The sequence below is a fragment of the Oncorhynchus masou genome, chromosome 6 (assembly GCF_036934945.1).
Source record: "Oncorhynchus masou masou isolate Uvic2021 chromosome 6, UVic_Omas_1.1, whole genome shotgun sequence".
In the NCBI taxonomy this organism is placed as follows: domain Eukaryota; kingdom Metazoa; phylum Chordata; class Actinopteri; order Salmoniformes; family Salmonidae; genus Oncorhynchus; species Oncorhynchus masou.
In genome coordinates this window covers 9,597,510-9,617,509 of record NC_088217.1, presented here as the reverse complement: position 1 = coordinate 9,617,509, position 20,000 = coordinate 9,597,510, and the positions used below count along the sequence as shown (strand labels likewise).

The window sequence follows — 20,000 nt, the reverse complement described above, 5'->3', positions numbered from 1 at the left end:
GTGTGGGCTGGTGAGAGGTTCACACAGTGGTGCAATAGTTAGGTAACTACATAAAATTGTGCGTGTGAGAGATAGAGAAAGCCAGCATCACAGTCTGTAAGTAACTTTCTGTTAGGAGACGTTATTATACACTGACAACCTGCTCATGTATCACATTATTATCAGGCATTTTATGTGTGCATGAGAGAGACATAGACAGAGAGACACAGAGAGACAGAGAGAGGGAGAGAGACGAGAGAGAGACAGAGAGAGACAGAGAGACTGAGAGAGAGAGAGAGAGAGAGAGAGAGAGAGAGAGAGAGAGAGAGAGAGAGAGAGAGAGAGAGAGAGAGAGAGAGAGACAGAGAGAGAGAAAGAGAGAGAGAGAGAGAGATGTAATTTGAGTTGTTTAAAATGGAAGCAGCAGGACAGACCTGGAGATTAATGAGATGTATCTTCTTCCTCTAGGATCACATAGTTTAACTGCTCTGACTGGCATTACTCTGTACATTAGGATATGAATGTAATGGCCAGCTGGTGGATAGGCTAGAGGGTGTCTGCAGGGAGGCTGATGAAGAGGGAGAGGAAGAGAGAGGAAGAGAGAGAGAGAGACCTGGCATTCACAGGAAGAGTACTCAAGCTATGTTGACAGCCTATCATTTCCCTGTGCATGTCAGACAGACTCCAAGCTTCACACTAATGTTTACTGCTGTTTGGCTGTGAGGATGGCTAGCTGCTAACTCATTTACTCAGCTGCAGACCAGGAGTTTACTGCCGTTTGGCTGTGAGGATGGCTAGCTGCTAACTCCTTTACTCAGCTGCAGACCAGGAGTTTACTGCCGTTTGGCTGTGAGGATGGCTAGCTGCTAACTCCTTTACTCAGCTGCAGACCAGGAGTTTACTGCCGTTTGGCTGTGAGGATGGCTAGCTGCTAACTCCTTTACTCAGCTGCAGACCAGGAGTTTACTGCCGTTTGGCTGTGAGGATGGCTAGCTGCTAACTCCTTTACTCAGCTGCAGACCAGGAGCTCCAGCATCACAGACTGTAAGTAACTTACTCTGTCTGTGTCTCTATCTGGTCAACTCTGCTCTGAGATTTACATGTCTGGATTACTTTTTCATCTGACCCATGGTCATCCATAGGCCAGATGGTGTGTTGTGCTGTAGAGTTGAAGTGGTCAATTGTGGTGCTGTATGGGATTGTAGTGGTCAATTGTGGTGCTGTAGGGTTGTTGTGGTCAGTTGTGGTGCTGTATGTGGTTGTAGTGGTCAGTTGTGGTGCTGTAGAGTTGAAGTGGTCTGTTGTGGTGCTGTATGTGGTTGTAGTGGTCAGTTGTGGTGCTGTATGTGGCTGTAGTGGTCAGTTGTGGTGCTGTATGTGGCTGTAGTGGTCAGTTGTGGTGCTGTATGGGATTGAAGTGGTCAGTTGAGGTGCTGTATGGGATTGTAGTGGTCAGTTGTGGTGCTGTAGGTTGCAGAAGCTTTTTGTTTTCCAGAGGCATACCGTATTTGAAGTTATGTAAGTATTTGGGCTATGTGGGGATGACTAAAAGCTGACTTTACCCAACCGAATGTAGTTTCATCACTGGTGCTCTACAGTGAGTTGGCTTCCCATTTGACATCCCAATGCTGACTGCCCTGGTGTGATGAGAGAGCACTTCCTGTGTGTGTAGACACTCCTGTGTGTAGATGCTCCTGTGTGTAGACGCTCCTGTGTGTAGACGCTCCTGTGTGTAGACGCTCCTGTGTGTAGATGCTCCTGTGTGTAGATGCTCCTGTGTGTAGACGCTCCTGTGTGTAGACGCTCCTGTGTGTAGACGCTCCTGTGTGTAGATGCTCCTGTGTGTAGATGCTCCTGTGTGTAGATGCTTCTGTGTGTAGATGCTCCTGTGTGTAGATGCTTCTGTGTGTAGACGCTCCTGTGTGTAGACGCTCCTGTGTGTAGACGCTTCTGTGTGTAGATGCTCCTGTATGTAGACACTCCTGTGTGTAGATGCTCCTGTGTGTAGATGCTTCTGTGTGTAGACGCTCCTGTGTGTAGACGCTCCTGTGTGTAGATGCTCCTGTGTGTAGACGCTCCTGTGTGTGTGTCTTGACTTGAATGTGTATTTATTATGGATCCCCATTAGCTGTTGTCAAGCAGCTACTCTTCCTGGGGTCCAAACACACCAAAGCACCCATATTATATAGAAAACAACAGATAAGACAGACATTTGACTGTTCCTCTGCCAAGCCCTCTCTACCTCCCTACACTATCCTACCCTACCACAGAGTCATATGACTGCCCTCTCCACCCCCCTACACTATCCTACCCTAACACAGAGTCATACGACTGCCCTCTCCACCTCCCTACACTATCCTACCCTACCACAGAGCCATACGACTGCCCTCTCCACCTCCCTACACTATCCTACCCTAACACAGAGTCATACGACTGCCCTCTCCACCTCCCTACACTATCCTACCCTAACACAGAGTCATACGACTGCCCTCTCCACCTCCCTACACTATCCTACCCTAACACAGAGTCATACGACTGCCCTCTCCACCTCCCTACACTATCCTACCCTAACACAGAGTCATACGACTGCCCTCTCCACCTCCCTACACTATCCTACCCTAACACAGAGTCATACGACTGCCCTCTCCACCTCCCTACACTATCCTACCCTAACACAGAGTCATACGACTGCCCTCTCCACCTCCCTACACTATCCTACCCTAACACAGAGTCATACGACTGCCCTCCCCACCTCCCTACACTATCCTACCCTAACACAGAGTCATACGACTGCCCTCCCCACCTCCCTACACTATCCTACCCTAACACAGAGTCATACGACTGCCCTCTCCACCTCCCTACACTATCCTACCCTAACACAGAGTCATATGGATCTGCACTGTCTGTAACTCACACAAAGTTCTGTGCTGAATGCACTGAGCTGTCTGTTTAAACTACTAGCACACAGCTCAGACACCCATTCATACCCCACAAGACAAGCCACCAGGGTTTCACAGTCCCCAAGTCCAGAGCAGACTATGGGAGGTACACAGTACTACATAGAGCCATGAGTACATGGAACTCTATTCCACAGTACTACATAGAGCCATGACTACATGGAACTCTATTCCACAGTACTACATAGAGCCATGACTACATGGAACTCTATTCCACAGTACTACATAGCGCCATGACTACATGGAACTCTATTCCACAGTACTACATAGAGCCATGACTACATGGAACTCTATTCCACAGTACTACATAGAGCCATGACTACATGGAACTCTATTCCACAGTACTACATAGAGCCATGACTACATGGAACTCTATTCCACATCAGGTAACTGATGCGAGCAGTAAAATTAGATTTGGGACTGTGAAGAGACACACACAGGCACAGACACGCGCATACAGGCACACGTGATACCATATGCACTGTACATACACGCACACATGGGTTTTGTATTGAAGATATACAGTGCGTTTGGTATTCAGAACCCTTGACTTTTTCATATTTTATTATGTTACAGCCTTTTTTACCTAAATATTATTTTTTGCTAATTTTTAAAAGAAAATTTAAAAAACTGAAATATCACATTTACATAAGTATTCAGACCCTTTACTCAGTACTTTGTTGAAGAACCTTTGGCAGCAATTACAGCCTTGAGTCTTCTTGGGTAAGACAAGCTTGGCACACCTGTATTTGGGGAGTTTCTCCCATTCTTCTCTGCAGATCCTCTCAAGCACTGTCAGGTTGGATGGGGAGTGTTGCTGCACAGCCATTTTCAGATCTCTCTTTCAGCTCCAGAAAGAGTCTTGGTGGTTCCAAACTTCTTCAATTTAAGAATGATGGAGGTGACTGTGTTCTACGCACAATTCCTTCGACCTCGTGGCCTGGTTTTTGCTCTGACATGCACTGTCAACTGTGGGACCTTATATAAACAACTAGTTTACCAGGAATTAGTGCGGATCCATGATAAATCCCAGGAAGAGTAGCTGCTTCCTTGCCAGGAACTAGTGGGGATCCATAATAAATCCCAGGAAGAGTAGCTGCTTCCTTGCCAGGAACTAGTGGGGATCAATAATAAGATCCATGATAAATCCCAGGAAGAGTAGCTGCTTCCTTGCCAGGAACTAGTGGGGATCCATAATAAATCCCAGGAAGAGTAGCTGCTTCCTTGCCAGGAACTAGTGGGGATCAATAATAAATCCCAGGAGGAGTAGCTGCTTCCTTGCCAGGAACTAGTGGGGATCCATAATAAATCCCAGGAAGAGTAGCTGCTTCCTTGCCAGGAACTAGTGGGGATCAATAATAAATCCCAGGAAGAGTAGCTGCTTCCTTTCCAGGAACTAGTGGGGATCCATGATAAATCCCAGGAAGAGTAGCTGCTTCCTTGCCAGGAACTAGTGGGGATCCATAATAAATCCCAGGAAGAGTAGCTGCTTCCTTGCCAGGAACTAGTGGGGATCAATAATAAATCCCAGGAAGAGTAGCTGCTTCCTTTCCAGGAACTAGTGGGGATCCATGATAAATCCCAGGAAGAGTAGCTGCTTCCTTTCCAGGAACTAGTGGGGATCCATGATAAATCCCAGGAAGAGTAGCTGCTTCCTTGCCAGGAACTAGTGGGGATCTATAATAAATCCCAGGAAGAGTAGCTGCTTCCTTGCCAGGAACTAGTGGGGATCCATAATAAATCCCAGGAAGAGTAGCTGCTTCCTTGCCAGGAACTAGTGGGGATCTATAATAAATCCCAGGAAGAGTAGCTGCTTCCTTGCCAGGAACTAGTGGGGATCCATAATAAATCCCAGGAAGAGTAGCTGCTTCCTTGTCAGGAACTAGTGGGGATCCATAATAAATTGAAATTCAAACAGCAGCGTTATCAAGAACGTGCTTGAAGTTTTCACTTTGTTAAGTTTTTGAGAACCTAACTTTTAAAGATCCTGAAGCCTTTTTCATCTCAATTTAAAATAATTTCTGGTTTGCAGTTATTTACCTGTAATTGTTTTCAATTAAAATTGTTGTAAATAAACAAATATAACCGTTAATAAACATAAACACATTTAGCATCTCCTGGCTTCCACACATGCAGTGTAAGCGATCTTGTCTTCCTCTTCTGAGGAGGAGTAGCGAGAAGGATCAGAGGACCAAAACGCAGCGTGGTAAGTGTCCATAATTTAATGAAGCAAAATGAACACTGAACAAAAACAAATAAGCAACAAACGAACAGTCCCGTGAGGTGAATGACAAACACTAAACAGGAAATAAACACCCACGAAACCCAGGTGGAAAAAGGCTACCAAAGTATGATTCTCAATCAGAGACAACTAACGACACCTGCCTCTGATTGAGAACCATACGAGGCCGAACACAAAAACCAACATAGAAAAACCAACATAGACTGCCCACCCCAACTCACGCCCTGACCATACTAAAACAAAGACAAAACAAAAGAACTAAGGTCATGTTACGGCTTTCCAGGTGGGAGGGAGAGTCGGACCAAAATGCGGCGTGTAGATTGCGATCCATGTTTAATAAACAAACGTAAAACACAAATCAATTACAAACACTACAAAACAAAGAACGTAACGAAAACCGACACAGCCTATACTGGTGTAAATAAACACAGAACAAGGACATCAGGACACTAAGGACAATCACCCACGACACACTCAAAGAATATGGCTGCCTAAATATGGTTCCCAATCAGAGACAACAACAAACACCTGCCTCTGATTGAGAACCACTTCAGACAGCCATAGACTTAACTAGAACACCCCACTAAGCTACAATCCCAATACAAACACACCACATACACCACATGGAAGTCTGGTTGACTGGCAGATCTGGAAGAGTCTGGCTGACTGGCGGATCCTGTATGACTGGCGGATCTGGAAGAGTCTGGCTGACTGGCGGATCCTGGCTGACTGGCGGATCTGGAAGAGTCTGGCTGACAGGCGGATCTGGAAGAGTCTGGCTGACTGGCAGATCTGGAAGAGTCTGGCTGACTGGCGGATCCTGGGTGACTGGAGGATCTGGAAGAGTCTGGCTGACTGGCGGATCTGGAAGATTCTGGCTGACTGGTGGATCTGGAAGAGTCTGGCTGACTGGGGGATCTGGAAGAGTCTGGCTGACTGGCGGATCTGGAAGAGTCTGGCTGACTGGCGGATCTGGAAGAGTCTGGCTGACTGGCGGATCTGGAAGTGTCTGGCTGACTGGCGGATCTGGAAGAGTCTGGCTGACTGGCGGATCTGGAAGAGTCTGGCTGAGTGGCGGATCTGGAAGATTCTGGCTGACTGGCAGATCTGGAAGAGTCTGGCTGACTGGCAGATCTGGAAGAGTCTGGCTGACTGGCGGATCCTGGCAGACTGACGGATCTGGCAGCTCCATGCTGACTGGCGGCTCTGGCTGCTCCATGCTGACTGGCGGCTCTGGCTGCTCCATGCTGACTGGCGGCTCTGGCTGCTCCATACTGACTGACGGCTCTGGCTGCTCCATGCAGACTGGCAGCTCTGGCGGCTTCTTGCAGATTGGCAGCTCTGGCGGCTTCTTGCAGACTGGCAGCTCTGACGGCTTCTTGCAGACTGACAGCTCTGGCAGCTCCATGCAGACTGGCAGCTCCTTGCAGACTGGCAGGTCCTTGCAGACTAGCAGCTCCAGCTGCTCCATGCATACTGACAGCTCTGGCGGCTCCATGCAGACCGGCAGCTCTTGCTGCTCCATGCAGACTGACTGATCCTTGCAGACTGACAGCTCTGGCGGCTTCTTGCAGATTGGCAGTTCTGGCGGCTTCTTGCAGACTGGCAGCTCTGACGGCTTCTTGCAGACTGACAGCTCTGGCAGCTCCATGCAGACTGGCAGCTCCTTGCAGACTGGCAGCTCCAGCTGCTCCATGCATACTGACAGCTCTGGCTGCTCCATGCAGACCGGCAGCTCTTGCTGCTCCATGCAGACTGACTGTTCCTTGCAGACTGACAGCTCTAGCTGCTCCATGCATACTGGCAGCTCTGGCTGCTCCATGCAGACCGACAGCTCTGACTGCTCCATGCAGACTGGCAGCTCTGGCTGCTCCATGCTGACTGGCAGCTCTGGCTGCTCCATGCAGGCTGGCAGCTCTGGCTGCACTGAACAGGCAGGAGACTCAGGCAGCGCTGCAGAGGTGGAAGGCTCTGGCAGCGCTGGACAGGCGGGAGACTCCGGCAGTGCTGTAGAGCAGAAAGGCTCTGGCAGCGCTGAACAGGAGTGAGACTCCGGCAGCGCAGGAGAGGAGGAAGGCTCTGGCAGCGCTAAACAGGCGGGAGACTCCGGCAGCGCAGGAGAGGAGAAAGGCTCTGGCAGTGCTGAACAGGCGGGAGACTCTGGCAGCGCAGGAGAGGAGGAAGGCTCTGGCAGCGCTGAACAGGCGAGGCGCACTGTAGGCCTGATGCGTGGTGCTGGCACTGATGGTTTTGGGCCGAGGACACGCACAGGAAGCCTGGTGCGGGGAGCTGCCACCGGAGGACTGGTGGGTGGAGGTGCCACAGGATGGGCTAGACCGTGAAGGCGTACTGGAGATCTTGAGAGCAGGGCTGGCACAGGACGTGCAAGGCTAGGGAGGTGCACAGGAGGCCTGGTGCGTGAGGCTGGCACAATCTTCACCAGCCGACTAAAACGCACCTCAGGACGAGTATGAAGCGCTGACCCAGGTGCCCTCAAATCCCCGACACGCTCCGTCGGGCGAATTCCATGCTTAAAGCACCAACACAGCAACTCCCTCTTTTCTCTCTCCTCCAATTTCCCCAATAACTCCTTCACAGTCTCTGCTTCGCTCACCTCCAACACCGGCTCTGGTTCTGGTTTCCTCCTTGGCTCCTCATGATAAATAGGGGGAGTTGGCTCAGGTCTGACTCCTGACTCCCACTGCTGCTGCTGCTTCTGTTGCTTCTCCTGTTGTTGCTGCTGCTGCTGCTGCCTCTTCATACCGGCGCCTCTCTGCTTTTACCGCCTCCAGTTCTTCCTTGGAGTGGCGATATTCCCCAGGCTGTTCCCAGGGTCCTTCTCCGTTTAGGACTTCCTCCCAAGTCCAAAATCCTTATTTCGTATCTCCTGCTGCCGCTGTTGCTTCTCCTGCTGCTCCTACCTGTTGACACGCCGCTTGGTCCTGTTGTGGTGGGTGATTCTGTTACTGCTTTCTAGGCTTTCCAGGGCGTGACATGCAGACCTTTGGAACATCTACATTTTAAAAAGTCTAATACATCCATGTAATATAGTCCTCACCTTCACAATAAATCCATTATTTATTTTAGACAGGTCTAAAGAAACATGATATGAAGAAAATGTAGTCAATTTCAGAAGAACAGAATAGCATCCTCTGAGTTTGGCTATAACATATGGCTGTGGGCTACATTAGTTCATCTAACAGACAAGATTTGCTTCAAATTCTGTGGCATTATGTTATAGTATGTTATAGTATGAAGAATACAATTGAACAAAGCTGGATAAAATATATATTTTCCCCAAGCGATTTGAAGGAGTTCTCACATTCGGCTGTTCTGTGTTGAGAGGTTAACAAAGACACAGGACCTCCTTTAATACTCTTCATTCAGAGGTATTCATGTAACTTTAGTTGTTCTATAAACGTTGGGCTTTGTGTTTTGATTTGTAATACGTTGTAAGGCTGCATGATACGACTCTAATGATGATTTGATGAAAGCTGAACACACTTCATCAGTCTCTCACTCACAACTTGACAAGTACTTGATAATGCCTAGAATTCCATAGCGTCATCCCCTTTGTGGGGTCATAATGCACCCTAAAAAAATACATGCCTTTTGCGGCCTTTGTGGCCATTGTATTCTTCTCACTGAGTGCTGAGTGCTCCACCTCTCACTCACATGGCTCACCATCACGTGATCAGGTTTTCCTCACAGACTTCAAGTGAAGACAGACACTTCGGGGATACAACTGAGCGTGTCCTTATTCCAATTCCGAGGTGCATATTGAAGATATTAGAAGAACTGTCCACGTTTACTTTTCGTCAGCCAACAAGATGAGTAGGCCTAACGAACAGAAAAAGCACTAGCCTCTGTCAATCTACAATCCCCCATAGTACAAAAGCCGACCTATTCTGTGCAATAAATAAATATTCCAAACATAGTCTGGGACAGTTGTGGGATGCGAAAGAGCCCAAATTAATACAACCACCAGCATTAAAAAAAAAATGTTACGCAATGTTGCTGACACAACAGATCAGAATATTTACTTTAAAATGTTGATAAACTATGAGGCTATTTCTTCACATTATAAGCGCAGCAATGCACACATGTTATTAGGCTAATGTTCCATTAGCGGAAAAACACCATTATCAAAAGTCGAAAGTGACCATCAATGTGATTATGAAGGTAATGTGTTTATTATAAAGGTGCATTTTTTATGGAGAAAATGATCTTCCCCAAACTTGAAACTCATGTGCTGCTTATGTTTGCCAGTTAGGCTCTACACCCCTTGTAAAGCAGATTAATGTGCTTAATGTCATCTATGTACGAGGAATTTGACTCCCTTCATGACTCGTGACCACTGGCGTGGCGGTAATACGGTCACCACAACAGCCCTGGTCTGAACATCCCACCACAACAGCCCTGGTCTGAACATCCCACCACAACAGCCCTGGTCTGAACATCCCACCACAACAGCCCTGGTCTGAACTCCATCCCACCACAACAGCCCTGGTCTGAACTCCATCCCACCACAACAGCCCTGGTCTGAACATCCCACCACAACAGCCCTGGTCTGAACACCCCACCACAACAGCCCTGGTCTGAACATCCCACAACAACAGCCCTGTTCTAAACTCCATCCCACCACAACAGGCAGAAATGTCAGGCAGCTCTTACATTTCATTATCATCATTTATACAATTTCACATATTATTCCAACTTTATAGTTTGGAAATATAAAATATCAGACAAATCACATTCTGCACTGGGCCTTCAGGTACTTATTGTTTAACAAGGCAAGGCCTTTAAGAACAAATTATTATTTACAATGATGGCCTAGGAACTGCCTTGTTCAGGGGCAGAACGACAGATTTTTACCTTGTCAGCGCAGGGATTTAATCTAGCAACCTTTCAGTCACTGGCCCAACACTCTAACCACTTGGCTACCTGTCACCCCAGGTATTTAAAACCCTTCATGGCTTATCTCATTATTCTGGTTGTCAGGGTCATTGAGATGAAAGAGGATGTTCTCATCTCCTCCTCCGTGTGTGTGTGTGTGTGTGTGTGTGTGTGTGTGTGTGTGTGTGTGTGTGTGTGTGTGTGTGTGTGTGTGTGTGATCTGTGACTGATCTTTCTGGCCATTGTCCTGTGTTAATAATAAGCAGAGATAGAGAGACAGATGAAGAGAACTTCACACCATTGGCAGGAGTCTCTCTCTATTTCTCTCTCCCTTTCTCTCTCGCTCTCTCTTTCTCTCTCTCTCTCTCTCTCTCCCTCTCTCTTTCTTTTTCTCTTTCTCTTTCTTTTTTTTTTTTTTTTCAACGATGAGACAGCCTATAGGGAGGACGTTAGAGACCTGTCAGTGTGGTGCCAGGACAACAACCTCTCCCTCAATGTGATCAAGACAAAGGAGCTGATTTTGGACTACAGGAAAAGGAGGGCCGAACAAGCCCCCTTGAACATTGATAGGGCTGTAGTGGGAGCGGGTCGACCAACAAACTATCATGGTCCAAACACACCAAGACAGTTGTGAAGAGGGGATGACAACACATTTTACCCCTCAGGAGACTGAAAAGATTTAGCATGGGTCTCCAGATCCTCAAATTGTTCTACAGCTGCACCATCGAAAGCATCCTGACCGGTTGCATCACCGCCTGGTATGGCAACTGCTTGACATCTGACCATAAGGCGCTACAGAGGGTAGTGCGTACGGCCTAGCACATCACTGGGGCCAAGTTTTCTGACATCCAGGACCTATATACCAGGCGGTGTCAGAGGAAGGCCCTCAAAATTGTCAAAGACAAGTCACCCAAGTCTTGTCTTCTCTTGAGAGCCATGTCTGCCTACGGCGATCTTTCTCAATAGCAAGGCTATGCTCACTGAGTCTGTACATAGCCAAAGCTTTCCTTAAGTTTGGGTCAGTCACAGTGGTCAGGTATTCTGCCACTGTGTACTCTCTGTTTAGGGCCAAATAGCATTCTAGTTGGCTCAGTTTTTTTGTTAATTCTATCCAATGTGTCAAGTAATTATCTTTTTGTTTTCTCATGATTTGGTTGGGTCTAATTGTGTTGATGTCCTGGGGCTCTGTGGGATCTGTTTGTGTTTGTGAACAGAGCCCCAGGACCAGCTTGCTTAGGGGACTCTTCTCCAGGTTCATCTCTCTGTAGGTGATGGCTCTGTTATGGAAGGTTTGGGAATTTAACAGCTCTTTTCTGGATTTTGATAATCAGTGGGTATCGGCCTCATTCTGCTCTGCATGCATTATTTGGTGTTTTATGTTGTACACAGAGGATATTTTTGCAGAATTCTGCATGCTGAGTCTCAATTTGGTGTCATTTTGTGAGTTCTTGGTTGGTGAGCAGACCCCAGACCTCATAACAATAAAGGGCAAAGGGTTCAATAACTGATTCAAGTATTTTTAGCCAGATACTAATTGGTATGTGAAATTTAATGTTCCTTTTGATGGCATAGAATGCCCTTCTTGTCTTGTCTCTTTCTCTCTCTCTCTCTCTCTCTCTCTCTGTCTCGCTCTCCTCTCCATTCTTGTCTTGTCTCTTTCTCTCGCTCTGAGTTTTATAACGAGGAAATATGACTTGTCTGACCTTTCCTTCTTTCCTTTCCTTTCCTTTCTATCTGGCTCAGCCAGATACATTTAGCTACATTAGCAATGCAGTCTATTGAATGTAATATATTAACATCACACTGTGATCATTATGGGAACACTTTATACAAAATATTAACTTTTAGGGGAATGTTCAAGAGTGGAAACTTTTCGTGTGAATTTAAGGAAATATATGGGAATTAACGGAAATATATACACATTAATATTAATATAATAATATATATAAATGTAGATGTTTTTTGCATTGGATATATCTACCATATCAGAGACAGAAACATAAACCTTTTACCTCATCATAAGTAGACATCATTACAAATTATTAAATCCTTCCTAAAGAAATATAAAAATACTATGTTGTTGTGAATTGAACTTTAATTAAATGAGTTGACTCTTCACATGGGATGATTTCACTGAACAACAAAGGGGAATATTGAATGATCCCATCGCATCTCCCAAAAACGTTTTCAACATACACCTGTAAGATTATTGTCTAGAAACTATAGCTTTGGTTGTCTTCCTCTCAGGCTTCCATGTCTTCTCCCTGTACCTCCTCAATCCACCTCTTGAACATCAGACTCTGAGGCCTCATCTTCACTGTCACTTTCCAACCTTGTTGAGGATGGCTCGTTGTCAGGTTCAAAAAGCCTTAAATTCGCCCGGATGGCCACCAATTTTTCAAACTTGTATTGGTCAGCCTGTTGCGTGCTTTGGTGTGTGTGTTCCCAAACAAGGACCAGTTGCGCTCTGAGGCGGCTGATGTTGGTGGGATTTGGAGGATGATGGAGGCAACAGGGGAAACAGCCTCAGATCCACAAAGTCCCTTCCACCAGGTGGATGATGACATATGTTGTCACGACTACCATATTGCATCTCCATCCCAAAGCCCTTGCTTGGAAGTGTACTTTGCCAGACTGCCAAGAACATTGTCCTCATCCAGGCGGCGAGACACAGTAGTGATGATACCATTTATTTATTTTTATTTTACCTTTATTTAACTAGGCAAGTCAGTTAAGAACAAATTATTATTTTCAATGATGGCCTAGGAACAGTGGGTTAACTGTCTGTTCAAGGGCAGAACGACAGATTTGTACCTTGTCAGCTCGGGGGTTTGAACTTGCAACCTTGCGGACTAGTCCAACGCTCTAACCACTAGGCTACCCTGCCGCCCCATAGGCCTTGTTGATCTCTGCACCAGACAGGATGCTCTTGCCAGCGTACTTGGGGTCCAACATGTACGCTACGGAGTGTTTGGGCTTCAGGCAGAAGTCTTCACACTTTTTGATGTATTTCAGAACTGCAGTTTCCTCTGTTTGGAGCAACAGTGAAGTGGGCAGTACGGATTTCTTCTCTTACGTCTGCAAGCAGAGTCTGAACAACAGACAGGATGGCATTGTCTCCCTCAAATTCTTATTTTCCAATGACGGCCGAGGAACAGTGGGATAACTGCCTTGTTCAGGGGCAGAACGACAGATTTGTACCTTGTCAGCTCGGGGATTCGAACTTGCAACCTTGCGGACTAGCCCAACGCTCTAACCACTAGGCTACCCTGCCGCCCCAGGGTATTTAGGCAAGGTGCTGGCTAGCGGAGTAGAAAACTTGAAAATAAAAGAGAGCCGCACACTCTAGGAGCTCAGATGCAAAAATTGAATTACCAACGTTTCAACTGCCAAGCTGTCTTCCTCAGGGTATGATCACCAACACTGCGGAATGACTCTATTTACAAGACCTCAAATTGCCTTATGTGTATTACTTGTATCATGTGTTCACTTGTTATAAAGCTAACTTTTTTGTTGAATTTAAGCAAAATTCCCTCAAAATCCCAGGGAATAACTTCATACTATGCGTTCAGGCCCTAAACGTCTGGAAATGTAATGGAAAGTTCATGACCCTTTGCAACCCTATTAACCCCGGACCATTTAGGGAACACTTTATATAATAACCTGTGTGGTCATATAATAACCTGTGTGGTCATATAATAACCTGGGTGGTCCTCTATCTCTCTCAATCTCTAATTCTCCGTCTCTCTCTCTCTCTCTCTCTCTTTCCATGGCTTGTTTATGATCTCTATCTATATCTTATTTTATCTCTATCCCTAACACCATTCCTACTATACCATTGTGCCGTACAATGTATTCCTGCCATACCACTGTACCGTACAATGTATTCCTGCCACACCACTGTACCTTACAATGTATTCCTGCTATACCACTGTACCGTACAATGTATTCCTGCCATACCACTGTACCGTACAATGTATTCCTGCCATACCACTGTACCGTACAATGTATTCCTGCCATACCACTGTACCGTACAATGTATTCCTGCCATACCACTGTACCGTACAATGTATTCCTGCCATACCACTGTACCTTACAATGTATTCCTGCCATACCACTGTACCGTACAATGTATTCCTGCCATACCACTGTACCGTACAATGTATTCCTGCCATACCACTGTACCGTACAATGTATTCCTGCCATACCACTGTACCGTACAATGTATTCCTGCCACACCACTGTACCTTACAATGTATTCCTGCTATACCACTGTACCGTACAATGTATTCCTGCCATACCACTGTACCGTACAATGTATTCCTGCCATACCACTGTACCGTACAATGTATTCCTGCCATACCACTGTACCGTACAATGTATTCCTGCCATACCACTGTACCGTACAATGTATTCCTGCCATACCACTGTACCGTACAATGTATTCCTGCCATACCACTGTACCGTACAATGTATTCCTGCCATACCACTGTACCGTACAATGTATTCCTGCCATACCACTGTACCGTACAATGTATTCCTGCCATACCACTGTACCGTACAATGTATTCCTGCCTTACCACTGTACCGTACAATGTATTCCTGCCACTGTACCGTACAATGTATTCCTGCCACTGTACCGTACAATGTATTCCTGCCACTGTACCGTACAATGTATTCCTGCCATACCACTGTACCGTACAATGCATTCCTGCCATACCACTGTACCGTACAATGTATTCCTGCCACTGTACCGTACAATGTATTCCTGCCATACCACTGTACCGTACAATGTATTCCTGCCTTACCACTGTACCGTACAATGTATTCCGGTCCTCTTGATCTTCTACTTACTCCTCCCAGTGGATCAGAGGGCCCAGTGCTGCTCTAGTACTGTTGACTGACTCTTCTACCAGTAAAGATGTGATATTGTCTTTGAGTAGGGTCTCCTTCTACCAGTAAAGATATGATATTGTCTTTGAGTAGCTCGTTAAAGTTGTGATAGGTTATTGCCTGTTAGAGGCCCCAAGGGGCAGACTTAGTGACTTGGAGACCCCGGGCAGAGGCCAGTCTGATGAAATGAAAGTTTGCATTTCCTGCAACAACAAAATGATGAAGATACAGCATCTGTATGTAAGGAATCAGCCGTACCTCTTTAAGTCAGACACGACATTATCCCAGTATAATGGATGCTTTCTACATTTGTAAAGTAAAAAAAAGGTAATTCATTGTGGTCCCTGAGTGAAAGGCTGTTTTTAATGGGCTGAGTGGAGAAGAGAATTGTGCAGAATTGGTTTAAATTCCAATGCTTTTGGCATTGTCCTTTCCAGGGACTAGGTTGCCTCAGGAGGGCTTCAGTTTGGATCAAGGCTGTGTTATGATCTGATTGTTAAGTCATGTCCGACAGGGACGGTACGTTGATTTGGCCCAATTTAAACGGTGTGCTGACTTACTCAGACGTTTTCAGTGAACATGAAATTGGTCTGTGAAGATGGACATTTTATTCTTGGCAGATCAGATAGCGAGTGTAGAACGAGTAGAAATAGAAGTGTCTGCCGTTAAGTGAAACATCCCCGCATTGGTTTTGTAAAGACGTTCACAGTCTATGGCTAGATCTTCTGTAGTGTACTGTGAAGCTAAGTGATCTTACTTTGCTTATAAACTATGAACCTATGATGTACATCATCTTTGTTTTTTTTTGACTTGTGTAAATATTTACTGTACCTTCAGTCCCAGTCTCACACACACACATTTTGGCCATAGAGCAAACTGTATCGTAGCATGTTTACACGGGATATTAAATATAATATATTTCTCTCTCTCTCTCTCTCTCTCTCTCTCTCTCTCTCTCTCTCTCTCTCTCTCTCTCCCCTCCCTCTCTCTCCCTCCCTCTCCTTCCCTCTCTCTCTCCTTTCTCTCTCTCCCTCCCTCCCTCTCTCTCTCTTCTCTCTCTCTCTCCCCTCCCTCCTACAGAAACACAAGGTGGACTTGTTCTACAAGCTGCGTCACGTGATGAACGAGCTGTTTGACCTTCGGAGACAGATGTTGTCTGGTCACCTGACACAGGACCAGGTCAAAGACGTCAAGAGACACATCACCATCCGCCTGGACTGGGGCAACGAGTAAGTTACCTTACCATTCAGCCTCACCTTAGAATGAAATAGATACTTCTTTTCCATCCAAACAAGTACACAAACACAAGGCTGGGAGCAGCACCAACAGACCAGTTACATCAATCGTAGGAGATAAATGCTTTGCTCTACAGTACGGCAGTGAGTAGTGCCTGAATGGTACCTGGGACCAGAGACTAGCAGCTTCAAACAACTGAGCCATCAAACTACTCCCTCCTTGTAGCTTCAAACAACTGAGCCATCAAACTACTCCCTCCTTAAGCTTGTCTTATCTGGCCCTCAACACTTAGACCTGAGTCAACAGCTCACCTCGTTATATTAGTCGTGTCTGGGTGTCTGAGTATAAACGACCATGGCATTAGTGGAGTCTGAGAGAGCACCATATTATATTCAGCTGTCAGCCAGCCAGTCATCCAGGTAGTCAGCCAGCCAGTCATCCAGGTAGTCAGCCAGCCAGTCATTCAGGTAGTCAGCCAGCCAGTCATTCAGGTAGTCAGTCAGCCAGCCAGTCATCCAGGTAGTCAGCCAGCCAGTCATCCAGGTAGTCAGCCAGCCAGTCATTCAGGTAGTCAGCCAGCCAGTCATTCAGGTAGTCAGCCAGCAAGCCAGTCAGTCATCCAGGTAGTCAGCCAGCAAGCCAGTCAGTCATCCAGGTAGTCAGCCAGTCAGTCATCCAGGTCACAGCTCACCTCGTTATATTAGTCGTGTCTGGGTGTCTGAGTATAAACGACCATGGCATTAGTGGAGTCTGAGACAGCACCATATTATATTCAGCTGTCAGCCAGTCAGTCATCCAGGTAGTCAGCCAGCCAGTCATCCAGGTAGTCAGCCAGCCAGTCATCCAGGTCATCAGCCAGTCAGTCATCCAGGTCACAGCTCACCTCGTTATATTAGTCGTGTCTGGGTGTCTGAGTATAAACGACCATGGCATTAGTGGAGTCTGAGACAGCACCATATTACATTCAGCTGTCAGCCAGCCAGTCATCCAGGTAGTCCGCCAGCCAGTCATTCAGGTAGTCAGCCAGCCAGTAATCCAGGTAGTCAGCCAGAAAGCCAGTCAGTCATCCAGGTAGTCAGCCAGCAAGCCAGTCAGTCATCCAGGTAGTCAGCCAGAAAGCCAGTCAGTCATCCAGGTAGTCAGCCAGCCAGTCATTCAGGTAGTCAGCCAGCCAGTCATCCAGGTAGTCAGCCAGCCAGTCATCCAGGTAGTCAGCCAGCCAGTCATCCAGGTAGTCAGCCAGCCAGTCATCCAGGTAGTCAGCCAGCCAGTCATTCAGGTAGTCAGCCAGCAAGCCAGTCAGTCATCCAGGTAGTCAGTCAGAAAGCCAGTCAGTCATCCAGGTAGTCAGCCAGCCAGTCATTCAGGTAGTCAGCCAGCAAGCCAGTCAGTCATCCAGGTAGTCAGCCAGTCAGTCATCCAGGTCACAGCTCACCTCGTTATATTAGTCGTGTCTGGGTGTCTGAGTATAAACGACCATGGCATTAGTGGAGTCTGAGACAGCACCATATTATATTCAGCTGTCAGCCAGCCAGTCATCCAGGTAGTCAGCCAGCCAGTCATTCAGGTAGTCAGCCAGCAAGCCAGTCAGTCATCCAGGTAGTCAGCCAGAAAGCCAGTCAGTCATCCAGGTAGTCAGCCAGCCAGTCATTCAGGTAGTCAGCCAGCCAGTCATCCAGGTAGTCAGCCAGCCAGTCATCCAGGTAGTCAGCCAGCCAGTCATCCAGGTAGTCAGCCAGCCAGTCATCCAGGTAGTCAGCCAGCCAGTCATTCAGGTAGTCAGCCAGCAAGCCAGTCAGTCATCCAGGTAGTCAGCCAGAAAGCCAGTCAGTCATCCAGGTAGTCAGCCAGCCAGTCATTCAGGTAGTCAGCCAGCAAGCCAGTCAGTCATCCAGGTAGTCAGCCAGTCAGTCATCCAGGTCACAGCTCACCTCGTTATATTAGTCGTGTCTGGGTGTCTGAGTATAAACGACCATGGCATTAGTGGAGTCTGAGACAGCACCATATTATATTCAGCTGTCAGCCAGCCAGTCATCCAGGTAGTCAGCCAGCCAGTCATTCAGGTAGTCAGCCAGCAAGCCAGTCAGTCATCCAGGTAGTCAGCCAGAAAGCCAGTCAGTCATCCAGGTAGTCAGCCAGAAAGCCAGTCAGTCATCCAGGTAGTCAGCCAGCAAGCCAGTCAGTCATCCAGGTAGTCAGCCAGAAAGCCAGTCAGTCATCCAGGTAGTCAGCCAGCCAGTCATTCAGGTAGTCAGCCAGCCAGTCATCCAGGTAGTCAGCCAGCCAGTCATCCAGGTAGTCAGCCAGCCAGTCATTCAGGTAGTCAGCCAGCAAGCCAGTCAGTCATCCAGGTAGTCAGCCAGAAAGCCAGTCAGTCATCCAGGTAGTCAGCCAGTCAGTCATCCAGGTCACAGCTCACCTCGTTATATTAGTCGTGTCTGGGTGTCTGAGTATAAACGACCATGGCATTAGTGGAGTCTGAGAAAGCACCATATTATATTCAGCTGTCAGCCAGCCAGTCATCCAGGTAGTCAGCCAGCCAGTCATCCAGGTAGTCAGCCAGCCAGTCATCCAGGTCGTCAGCCAGCCAGTCATCCAGGTAGTCATCCAGGTAGTCAGCCAGCCAGTCATCCAGGTAGTCAGCCAGCCAGTCATCCAGGTCGTCAGTCAGCCAGTCATCCAGGTCGTCAGCCAGCCAGTCATCCACGTAGTCAGCCAGCCAGTCATCCAGGTAGTCAGCCAGTCAGTCATCCAGGTAGTCAGCCAGCCAGTCATCCAGGTAGTCAGCCAGCCAGTCATCCAGGTAGTCAGCCAGTCAGTCATCCAGGTAGTCAGCCAGCCAGTCATTCAGATAGTCAGCCAGCCAGTCATCCAGTCAGTCACCCAGCAGGTTAGTCAGCCAGTCATCCAGTCATCGAGCCAGTTAGTCAGTCATCCAGCCAGCCGACAGTCAGTTATCCAGTCAGCCAGCCAGTCATCCAGTCAGTCATCCAGCCAGCTGACAGTCAGTTATCCAGTCAGCCAGCCAGTCATCCAGTCAGTCGTCCAGCCAGTTTGTCAGTCATCCAGTCAGTCATCCAGCCAGTTAGTCAGTTATCCAGTTAGTCATCCAGTCAGTCAGCTAGTCAGTCAGCCTGTCAGTCATCCAGTCAGTCATCCAGTCAGCCAGCCAGTCATCCAGCCAGTCAGCCAGCCAGTCATCCAGTCATCCAGTCAGCCAGCCAGTCAGTCATCCAGGTAGTCATCCAGCCAGCCAGTCAGTCATCCAGGTCGTCAGCCAGTCAGTCATCCAGCCAGTCAGTCATCCAGGTCGTCAGCCAGTCAGTCATCCAGGTAGTCATCCAGCCAGTCATTAAGTCCGTCATCCAGCCAGTTGACAGTCAGTTATCCAGTCCGCCAGCCAGTCATCCATTCAGTCATCCAGCCAGTTAGTCAGTCATCCAGTCAGTCTTCCAGTCAATCATCCAGTCCTCCAGCCAGTCAGTCATCCAGTCAACCAGCCAGTCAGTCATCCAGTCAGCCAGCCAGTCATCCAGTCAGTCGTCCAGCCAGTTAGTCAGTCATCCTGCCAGTTAGTCACTCATCCAGTCAGTCATCCAGTCATCCAGTCAGTCATCCAGCCAGTTAGTCAGTTATCCAGTCATCCAGTCAGCCAGTCAGTCATCCAGTCAGCCAGCCAGTCATCCAGCCTGCCAGTCATCCAGCCTGCCAGTCATCCAGCCAGTCAGTCAGTCATCCAGTCAGCCAGTCAGTCATCCAGTCAGCCAGCCAGTCATCCAGTCAGCCAGCCAGTCAGT

The 20,000-nt window shown here is 47.6% G+C and overlaps 1 protein-coding gene across 5 annotated transcripts in view; it reads left to right on the top strand.

The window, feature by feature from the left end:
• Nucleotides 1–20,000, top strand: part of dock3 (dedicator of cytokinesis 3) — a 442,683-nt gene that overhangs the window by 237,737 nt on the left and 184,946 nt on the right. For all 5 annotated transcript variants that reach the window (XM_064967497.1, XM_064967500.1, XM_064967498.1 and 2 more), the window contains exon 6: nucleotides 16,048–16,196. In XM_064967497.1, coding sequence (XP_064823569.1) covers nucleotides 16,048–16,196 — 149 coding nt within the window. The remainder of the gene's footprint in view (nucleotides 1–16,047; nucleotides 16,197–20,000) is intronic.